This window comes from Sinocyclocheilus grahami, unplaced genomic scaffold, assembly GCF_001515645.1.
Source record: "Sinocyclocheilus grahami isolate Dianchi unplaced genomic scaffold, SAMN03320097.WGS_v1.1 scaffold709.1, whole genome shotgun sequence".
In the NCBI taxonomy this organism is placed as follows: domain Eukaryota; kingdom Metazoa; phylum Chordata; class Actinopteri; order Cypriniformes; family Cyprinidae; genus Sinocyclocheilus; species Sinocyclocheilus grahami.
In genome coordinates this window covers 40,616-51,854 of record NW_015505888.1, presented here as the reverse complement: position 1 = coordinate 51,854, position 11,239 = coordinate 40,616, and the positions used below count along the sequence as shown (strand labels likewise).

The 11,239-nt window shown below is 37.7% G+C and overlaps 1 protein-coding gene across 1 annotated transcript; it reads right to left on the bottom strand.

Annotated features, from left to right (window-relative positions):
- Positions 1-1,396: 1,396 nt before the first annotated feature.
- On the bottom strand, positions 1,397-10,855 carry LOC107560068 (low-density lipoprotein receptor class A domain-containing protein 3-like). The gene is made up of 3 exons (XM_016244122.1): positions 10,708-10,855; positions 3,112-3,496; positions 1,397-1,934 (listed from the first exon to the last, which is right to left on the bottom strand). Exons 1-3 carry the CDS (start codon positions 10,853-10,855, stop codon positions 1,757-1,759), a joined length of 711 nt encoding a protein of 236 aa, XP_016099608.1. The 3' UTR covers positions 1,397-1,756.
- Between the last annotated feature and the right edge of the window lie 384 nt (positions 10,856-11,239).

Below are 11,239 nucleotides of genomic sequence, written 5' to 3'. Positions count from 1 at the left end.
TAATTTTTATGTGACTTTTGAACGTCATGAAACAAGGCAGTAAAAAGTCACAAAAAAAATCAAAGCAAATAGTAAGAATAAAAGAAAATACTAAAATAATGCAGCTGCATAATTTATTCATTTTGCAATGCATGCTGGGAGCCATGGATGAGTTATGACTGGTGCACCCAGATTGCGCAGCAACATGAATCTCTGATGATCGTCACCATTGTTGAGATTCATATGCTGATTCTTGATGTCTGCGTGTCTTAATAGTGATTTAAGTGTGTTTAAAGTTCTTCCTATTGTTTTTTTTTTTTTTAGAAATGCAGTTGTGAAATAAATTACACATCACAACTGATGATGCTAGTGAAGAATGCTTTACATAACAACTACATCAGAAGCAACCAATTCAATCTGATCACATTTTCTCTTAGTTTTTCTGCCATTGCATATTTGATTCATAAACACAATTACAGCAACCAGAGAAAAACTGATGTTAAAAAGTCAAGGTTCAAGAGCCCAACTAAAGCCCAGCACTTATCTCTACAACAGTGACTTCAAATTTTATTATTTTAATTATATATTAACATCTAAGTCTCTGTTAATTCTTAATAAGAAAGTTTTAGACGCATGACAAAAAAGTCAAACTGCTTAGTAATGTGTAAAGCTGGTGATGCTGTTTGTGGAGATGATTAATCACCTTCTGCTGAGATCTTGAGAAAATTAATGTTTTCTTTTATTTCAGTTGATTTCATTTAAGGCTAGGAAGGCTAAGGCTTCATTTAAGGCTAGTGTTTCCAACTATGAAACACTAATGCTGCATTCACATGCTATCAGAATTATCGTAAATACTAGCTTCTATTGAAACTCGTATTTACAATAACTCCGATAGCACGGGAATGCAGCATTAAGTCAGTTGTAGTTCTTGTGTTTCTCTTTTCTTCAGTGATTCTGCTTGTTATCATCAGCTGTTCATCACTAATGCTCAATCAGCACTTAATTAATCACATAATTATCTCATTAACTTTAACACTCTTGTAGAATGGGAATGTATATCAGAGGTGGGATTTTCAAGTCACAAGCAAGTCTTCAAGTCATATCCCAAGTCCTCAAAGAGTTAAAGTTAATGAGATAATTAAGTGACTAATTAAATGACGATTGTGCATTAGTGATGAACACCTGCTGTTATTGATTTCAGTTGATTTCATCCAAGGCTGTGGCTGAAGTCAGGTGTAGTTCTTGTGTTTCTCTTTTCTTCAATGATGTTGATTGTTAACAGCAGCTGTTCATCGCTAATGCTTAATCATCATTTAATTAGTCACTTGATTATCTCATTAACTTTAACTCTTTGAGAACTTGGGATATGACTTGAAGACTTGCTTGTGACTTGAAAGTCCCACCTCTGCCGTATATGCTCCGAGCAGTTAATTTAACACTCAGGATTTTACTGTGTAGGTAAAGTCTATGCTCATAGCATTACTGCAGTCAATAGTGTCAATTGTATATTTAAACTATTGCAACAATAGTAAAAAGCTAATTCTGGATTAGCACCATCTGTATAGTGCTTTTTTGGCTGCCAATGGCATTGATTATGATAAAAGTAATACAGTTATTTGGCCACCTGATGATGGCACTAACATGCTCCTACACATACTTGGTGAATCTGCAAACATCTACATCATCAATGCTTTTCTTTCTAAACATTCTGCATAGAAATTTCATAATGTACATACAGTCCATATCTTCTGAATTGACTGGTGGCTGCCAAGACTCTTTACTCTGCACAACTGGTGTCAGTGTTGGTGTTGTTGGTCCTGATTTGAGATAATACAGCTCTGGCTGATTCTGTAATTTCAGCTGGGTCCTCATAAACAGGTGGTTCTCTCTCAGACTGAACTGTAGTAGTCTCTGGAGGGTAAGGAGGAGGTGGGAGATCAAACCATGCGGGTCGGCTGTAAAAAAAAAAAAAAAAAAAACGAAATCTTCAAACATTAGATATAAGATAATGGTTGAAGAACAAAGCAAACTATTTATTATCTGGCGATTGCAGAGGGCTGAGACCTTTACAAATTAAAAAAAAAAATGTATTTTTACAAATGTTTACATCTATCTATCTATCTATCTGTCTGTCAGCACAGAGACTACAGACTCCGACTTTCTTTTTTTAACAGTTGTTAAATAAAGTAAACTGTAAATGAAAAGTATTATAGTGTTTGCCTTTATATTATGAGAATTTAATATTTATTTTTTTCATCAGCCACGTCCATTCGATGTTGTAAAAATCAAAGATCTGAATATGGTCATCCAGTTTCAGATTGATCTACGAAATCGTTTCGAGGCCCTTGCCGATCTGACGGACATCGAGCAACATTGGACGGGTATCCAAGAGGCATTCTTGGCGAGCAAGGAACAAGGAAGTTACAGTAACAGTAACAGTGACATTCCAGATAAAGTTTGAAGGGAGTAAAGCCTGTGTTTGCTATTAAGAAAGTGTAGGCTAATCTGGCTAAAGAAAAACTTTTAGTAGCCTATTGTCAGCGTATTATGTTACTGTTACCCCTTACGGCTCCGTCTTCAACGCAGTACCAACTCACACTAGGAGCGAAGCAACTGGATTTGCGAGACCACAAGATTTTGGGATGCTTCATAAACATGCAACAGCGCGGCTGGTATAAACACAAGCACTGACTAGAGTGGCCGCGATCAGCTCTGGTGGCCATGTCGGAGCCGTAATGCATCACAGATGTGTGCAGTGATGAGCAGATCAGCTCTCACATCACTGAATCTGCTGTTAAAAATGAACCATCCATTCATCATATCATCATGCAAAACTTAAGAATTAGAATCAATGTAATGTGACGGTCTGGTGCGGGTTGGGGCGGGATATCTAAATCAGAGAAAAATATAGGTGCACAGGGGTGGCGGGCAAAAGCAGTGGATTCGGGTGACGTTTGAGGTCATCCGCGCATTTCTACAGCACGTGTTATTTACTACCTTTAAATTAAATAATGATATCCCATATTTCAGCTTTATATCAGCCATTGGCCACCTTACTCTCTAAGATTTTTAAGAAAAAAAAAATTAATGTTGGTCAACCACTATTCTTAGCATTTGTATTTGTAAGCATACCCAGCATCCAGTACAGCCTGTGAGTATGATGGTGGCAAGTCTATCACAGTTCTTGGATATTGTGAAAAAGAGAGCAACTGGAGACTATGGACTGAGCTGAATGCCTCTGTTGAGGATGAACACTGGGGTGAAAGGTCATGGCTTCCAGGATGGGCATGTCCTCTGTCCAGTATGACAAGCCGGGAGAGCAGGAGTGGTTGGTGGCAAGAACCTCTGTAGACCCCCTGTGGCAGCAAGACACTTCGCTTCCTCTGATGGTGCAGGACAAGGGCCAGCAATGCCACTACCAGGACAAAGATGATGGCACTGCCAATAACTGCATATGTGATACTTGGGTAATAGCGTAGTCGATAGTCCAGTGTCACAAAGTCCTGTCCAGGGGATTCTGAGAGGAATAGAAAATAATTTTAGATTATTTAAGAAAATTCCTATCACTGATATTACTGGGTTTATTTGTTAATTTGTTTGTTTTTTCCCTATAAATACAAACTGAACAGTAAAGTGATTTGTAATAAATGAGACTGAAGTTGTGTTAAATAAAACAAATCACTGTTTAGATTTAAATAAGAAAAAAACTAAAAGCTGCAGTCCCTACCTTTTTTTTTTTTTTTTTTTTTGGTTAAAAATGATCTGAAATAACTTTTTGAGCAAGTACATAGCCTAGCCAGTATTCAAAACTACATCCTTACCCAATTCACTACAGTAAGCCTATAATTATATTTTTTTATCTGAGTGGTACTGGTAGGAATTCGCGGGAAAATTTAGCATGCCGCCACGTCATTGTCACATCTGTTGTCCCGATAAAGAAGTTGTCCCAGCTAATTGGCTATATGTGAGGATCCTGCAGGTGTTTTTGAAACACATGTGACTGAAATTAGATTATATTCCAGTTTTAAATGTGCATCTAATTACATCTGCCTACGTGGCATTACACAAGATTTGTATTTTAAATAGAACCAGTTCTAAGGAAAATTTGCTTTTTCGGTAAAAAATTTTTTTATATGAAATTCAAATGGTATGACAACTAGAGATTAGACTGTACAAAAATTTTAATCTATATGCTAATACATACACTAATAATATTATAACAATAATAATTTGCACGGTTTGATGTGATATGTACTAACCGATCGTTAGATTTAATCAACATTTGTATTGCGATTTATTGTAATGCTTTTCCTCAGTTGGTCAGAACAAAAGTGGCAGACTTGTTACTAACTTGTTCAGATGACAATATCTGGTGAAAATTCTTATTTGGGTCATATATTCCAAGCAATAGGCAAGAATATGTGATTCTGAAGTACAGTATCCTGACAGGTGACTGACAGCCACACATACTCCTCAAAACATTAGATTCATGTGCACTGGAGCCATGCACAACCCACGTAAAGTAGATAATTCCACAAATAACGGCAATTGCCGGTTTCAAACAGAGAAAGAGGACTCCAGCTTTAAGATTTTAGGATCAAATCATTATTACGCATTATTATACATTATAATGCATTCATTGTGGCATTGTTTTATTATGATTTATTAAACAGCATTATGCAATGCCACAGCATTTATTTCCATCAAGAGTTGCGTTAATCTTTGGTCAAGATCTTTTATTAACAATAGAAGAGGAGAGACTCTGTGGTGGCCAATTCATAAAAGAAAAAGATTCTTCATGCTCACTGAACCACTGTTTCACAGTTGGAACCCAATAAATCTGAACTTTATCATCCTTGAATGATGGCTGAAAAAGCTACACACTGCATCAGTTGGGGATCAAAGAATTGTTGCCAAACATACAACATGCCAGAAACATATTAATTTCTGCAATAATGATCCAATCCAAGGCTCCTACGTGTCAATTTGATAATACCTAGAATATCAAAATCAACTGCGGGCGGCAGATCCTTTTCCTATTTAGCACCCAAACTCTGGAATAACCTACCTAACATTGTTCGGGAGGCAGACACACTCTGTCAGTTTAAATCTAGATTAAAGACCCATCTCTTCAACCTGGCTTACACATAACACACTAACACATTTCTAATATTCAAATCCTTTAAAGGATTTTTAGGCTGCATTAATTAGGACAACTGGAACCGGGAACACTTCCCATAACACCTGATGTACTTGCTACATATTTAGAAGAATGGCATCTATGCTAATAGTAGTCTGTTTCTTTCTTATTCCGAGGTCACCGTAGCCACCAGATCCAGTCTGTATCCAGATCAGATGGTCACTGCAGTCACCCGAATCCAGTATGTATCCAGCCCAGATTGTGGCTCAGCACCTAGAGATGACCTCTACAGCCCTGAATGTCAGCAGAGATCAGGACAACTAGATGAGCCCCAGAGACAGATCCCCAGTGAAGATCCTGTCTCCTAGACGGCCACCGGGACAAGAACACAGGAACCAGATGAGTCCTCTGCACAATGTGACTTTGCTGCAGCCTGGAATTGAACTGTTGGTTCGTCTGACCAGAGGAGAACTGGCCCCCCAACTGAGCCTGGTTTCTCCCAAGGTTTTTTTCTCCATTCTGTCACTGATGGAGTTTTGGTTCCTTGCAGCTGTCGCCTCTGGCTTGCTTAGTTGGGGACACTTAATTTCCAGTGATACCCTGCAAACAAGCCTGCACTGGCCCTTTACGGGCTGCCAGCGCAGCGCCCCTGAGAATTTGCTCATTGGCAAAACGTTGGCCCCTTAGCACTGGCCCTGCATGGGCAGCCCTCACTTAGCCTCCAAGAAACCTTAGCGCTAATTTATTGAAAATAATAAAGTTTGAAATCACTGTTATGGAGGTAAGCGCTTGCTTTAGTTGAGCTCTTGACCCTTGGTTTTTTGTTTTTAATGTTTTTTTGAGTGCCTTAACTGTTTCTGAAGCACGTTTGTTATAGCAAAAGTTGTGAGAACACAAACTGATCAGATGGTGATGGTTACTTATTGTTGATTTAGTCATCATGTAGTGATGGATCAGGATTTTTCAAGGAGATTTCTGCAATGTATGCGGGATGGCCAGAACAGGGACACTAGCAGAAGATGAACTCTGTCCTTCTGTAACTCTCACTAAACAATGCCCATGCACATTATAGAACAACACAATACAATGTTTATGTAGCACATTTAAAAACAACCGAAGTCAACCAAACTGCTGCAAAATAAATCACCCCTGTTTTTGAGTCTTGCCCTGGGAACTTGCAGTAAACTAGCATCGGCAGATCTGAGTGATCTTGACTGAGTGTATAGATGCAACAAATCAGATAGGTACTGAGGAGCCTGATTATGGAGAGATATATAGACAAACTGTAAAATGTTAAAATCAATTTTGTTTTTGACTGAAAGCCAGTGCAATGAGATCAAAATTGGTGTGATAGACTCGTGTTTACTCTTCCCACAAAGGAGCCGAGATGCTGCATTCTGAACCAACTGCAGACGTGAACTGCCTATAACTCATGACGAATGAACATCATAAAGTGGTCTCTTTGGTTTTTTGACTGACGTTCAGATATTACTGAACTGTGAGGAAAAAAAAAAAAAAAATCGCACTAAACTAATTTTTTTTTTATTTTTATTTTTTATTTTATTTTTTTCCTTACATCACAATACAGAGACAGGTACGTTCCTTCATAAATACATATCATACAATCATATATTTAAATCAATCTGTTACCCTTTATCCTTTACACATATTTATAAGAATTAACCAATATTTAAGACCATATTGAAAGGAGGGACATTTGGTATGTTCCATAACTTATCGGTTGCGTTAACTGACAATTTCTGTCCATCTCTTAAACTGTAATCCTCTATGCATTTTAAACTTGATGTTGTTACTGATTTAACTGGGATCTCATATTTCTGAAAGACGCAAATATTCCTAGATTTCCATAGTGCTTCCTTAAAAACATTTATAATTGCCCACCACCGTATCCATTTTTTACAATGAACCTTTTCCAATTCTCCATACCAAATATCTCTTTCACTTGGCACTCTGTACAAATTGTATAACCATAATCGAATGGAACCCCAAACCTTCTGGGCATAAACACATTCCCACAAACAATGTCTTATTGTCTCTTCTTCTCCACAGTTTGCTCTAGGACACAGAGAAAAACGAGAACAACCTCTCCTCTTCAAAAAAGCCAGATAAACAGTTTTGTACAGCCTGCCAAGCGATATCCTTATGGCAATTAAACAAGAAATCATCGTTCACATTCTTCCAAACCATAATACATTCTGATTCAATAAGATGTCCTACAGGAGTCATCTTAAATAAAGATGGGGAAAGCTTTTCCTCTATTAACTGTCTATTTAAACTCCCAATCTGAATGTCAGACCAAGATGTTCTCTTTAATATCTGCAACATTGTATTATACATAACTGGTCTAGTTTCTGCATTAATAATCCTTTTAATTCAGAACTCTGCCTAATAACTTGGGCTAGTGGTTCTATGGCTAATACAAAGAGTAAAGGAGATAAACCACATCCCTTTCTCACTCCTGAACGGACAGTAACATGTGGTGTTAGATGGCCATTCACCAATATGCGACTCTGGCATCCAGTGTATAATAAATTGATCCATCTAAGAATTGGTTCCCCAAAACCATAACTCTGTAACATTTTACGTAAGAAAATGTGATCTATGCTATTGAAAGCCTTTTCTAAGTCTAATCCCACAACACATAAAGGTAATTTTCGATCCTGTGTGTAAAGGAACGTATCTCTTATTAAAGACAAATTCTGACGTAAGGATCTACCTTTTACCCCGCATGTTTGTTCCTTCCCGATTAAGCTTTCTATACTGAGTTGGAAAAAAAAAAAAATCGCTTTTGACAATATCTTCACATCAGTGCCCAGTAAGGACAAAGGGCGCCAATTCTTTAGATCAGATTTATCTCCCTTTTTGAATAACAGAGTGACAATACCCTCTCTCAATGTTGGGGGAAGTATACCCAGACTAAAACTTTCTTTAAACATTTTCAGCATCATCTCACTTAACTCCTCCCAAAATTTCTCATAAAATTCTTTGGGCAGGCCGTCTACACCTGGACTTTTATTACTTTTCATACTCTTTAATGCCTTTGTAAGGTCGTTAATCGTGAACTCTTTATCCATCGCAGTTGAAAAATTGTGTTCAACAACACTTTTAAAAAGGAAATCACCCATAACTCTCTCATCTTTTTTCTTTTCAGAGTAAAGGTTTTGGTAAAATGAGTGAATATATGAAATTAAATCCTCTGTTTCAGTTATGACTTCATTATCTTGTTTTTTTAATTCTTCTATAACAGTCTTGGACCGAAACACTTTCCTAAAAAAATACCGGGTACACTTTTCATTTGATTCAATATGTTGTATTCTACTTCTTATAATAAAACTCCTACTTTGGTCTGCGTAAATGTCTGATATTTGTTTTTTAAGTCTCATAATATCGTCTACTATATTAAAACCTGAGTGAGCCATAGTATAGAATTGTTGTAATTTCTTTTGATATAATTTACATAGAAAAGCTTCTTTCCTTTTAATTTTTCTACCCTCTCTTATAAAGAATTTTTTGTTCTAATTTTAAAATCTTCCCACCATTCACCAATCGACTCGTATAGTGGCTGTAAACTTTTCCATTGGATCAATTTTTCTTTATATCGGGTTACAATTTCCTGGTTGTCTAATAAGCTAGTATTTAATTTCCATAACCCAGTACCTTTCACTCTTGTCCCTCCAAAAAGCAACTCAGCTTTCACCTTGGAGTGGTCAGAGAAAAAAGTTGCGTTTATCCCCGCATTCAGTACTGTTATTTGAGATGAAGTAAACAAGAAATCGATTCTGGAAAAGCTACGACCATTAGACCAACTGTACCCAGGACTATCTGGGTGTTTAGTTCTAAAAGTATCTACTAAACCAAAATCTTTTACTAAATTGATTAATTCTTGAGAACTTGAATCCAGTGAAACATTTGAACTAGATTGTCGATCACTCTGGCTTAAAGGACAATTAAAATCCCCTCCTAATATTATCTCTTTCCCACAAATCAATAAAGGTGATAGTGCTTTCAAAGCTTCCTTTCTGCCTTGTAGATCCACAGGAAAGTATACGTTAATCACACAAAAACAAAAGTCGTTAAGTTTTAGATCCACATATATTAATCTCCCATTTATAACCTCCCGTGTTTTAAGAACTTTCAAGGAATTACCCTTCAAAAGAATACCCACACCAGAAGATATATTATTATTATCCCCAGACCACACTGATTGACCATATATCCACCTATCTTCTAGATTTTTATAATCCTGTTTAAAAGGAATATTACATTCCTGAAGTAAACAAATATCGTGGCCTGCATTATTCAAATATGATAAAACAGAAGTACATTTTACCGGATCCATAATACCTCTTGTATTGATTGAGGCTAAAGATAGAGAGGTCATTGAGTGTGAAGAGAGAGGAAGGAAAGGGGGGGGGGACCATCTTTAGGGGGATTCCATTTTACACTTCAATCTTTTCCTCTTTTTCTTTTTCCTCTGCATTTCCATTCCTTTTGAAATTAATTCTTTGTTCATTTGTGTAGTGGAAGCAAAGGCAGTCATTTCACTACAATCAAGAAAGGGAGTTGAATTGGAAGATAAGGATGACCAATTAGGTGAATCCTCCTGATCCTGTATTCCCCGTGGAACATTAGTGATTGGTGAGGAATTTCTTACTTCTACTAAAGAATCTCCTGGTGGAGAGGAGTCCGACAGTAGAGGCAGAGATGTTGGAAGTGATTCTAAGGCGTCAAGTAGGATGTTCCGATTAAAGAACTGAGAATTCTGTTCTTGGGAAGGCTCACCCAAAGGAGGAAAATCTACAAGAGAGCCCAGCTTGTTCAACTCTCGATGTGAATCGTGCTCCATTGGACGTTGGACACTTTCTTCAGGTTCTACATCACTTTTCCCTCCCAATCCTCCTAAGTTCTCTTCCCCTGAATTTGAGGGTGAGGTTTGTCTTAAAGTTATCCCGGCACACTGCTCCTCCATAGTGTCTGGAACTAAAGACTGACGGTCTCTGAAGATGTCCTCCTCCATGTTGGGTATTTCAGGAACGTTTATATCCCCTTCTCGGATCTCCCCAAGTTGCTGACGAGTTTTATTTGCATATGCAGATGGACAGTCCCGAAATCTGTGATTAGTTGCCCCACACAAATTACAAATTCACATTGGGCTGCTAGATGATTCAAAGATCCACATTTCCTACACTCCTTGGGTTGGCCGTTGTAGAACACAAAGCCTCGAATAGAGCCTAATTGGATCATAGACGGCAGGTGGGAGAGCTCACCTTTCTCGTTAGTTCTCAAACGAACCTGGAATCTTGATGCTCCTGTCTTAACTCCATCTTCGCCTTTAATTTGAAAAGCTTTTGTGACTGAGCAATGCAATGTAAGCCACGTAGAAATATCCTCAAGCTTATACCTCTCTGAATACATCACCACAGTCACTATTCTGAGTTCTCTCTCGGCCAATGGGATCAAATCAATCTTTTGAAAACAAGCAGACTCTTTCTTCTTTCTTTGAAACCTTTCCAGACATTGTTCATATAGCACAAGGGTAGTAAACACCACTTCAAAAGTTTTCCTACCCGGTAAGGCGAAGACGAAGTCAAGCTGAGCAGGATTAAATCCCAGTTCACTTTGCAGTATCCTTCTGCTAAAAGACAGATGGTCCATTTCCGGATCCTCCAATAACACAAATCGAGCAGCATTCCGCCGTTGTCCTTGCTTTGCCATTTTATCTCTCAAATCCCCAAAGGTAAATCAAGTCGAAAGCTTTAGAGAAAAGTCTTCGGACCCTGGGGGAACCACCTTATTGATCATGGTGTCTCCCCTGCCAGGTAAGTATCGCACTAAACAAATACCACCATAATGCTTCAATATTGGTTAAAAAGAAATCTGTGTCACTCAGGCTTTTAGACATGAACACTTATCATATGATCCTCAACAGTGGTGACAATAATTATTCATACTGCAGTGCATGATGGGAGTTTTTACTATTAGCATGCATTGCAGCATGAAGCATTTTGTTGATTGTCACCATTGTTAAGATTCATATGCTGGTTCTTGATGTCTGTGTGTGTTTGATTAGCACTGGAGATCAAACTTGTATATGCATTA

Bases quoted from the DNA above. Each gene is read 5' to 3' on its own strand.
- LOC107560068 (XM_016244122.1), bottom strand. From the start codon at position 10,855: ATGGCAAAGCAAGGACAACGGCGGAATGCTGCTCGATTTGTGTTATTG. The intron at 3,497-10,707 runs GTAGGAAAACTT...TATTCCTCTCAG, and splicing joins CTTCGTCTTCGCCTTACCGG to AATCCCCTGGACAGGACTTT. The intron at 1,935-3,111 runs GTATGCTTACAA...TTTTTTTTACAG, and splicing joins CAGGCTGTACTGGATGCTGG to CCGACCCGCATGGTTTGATC.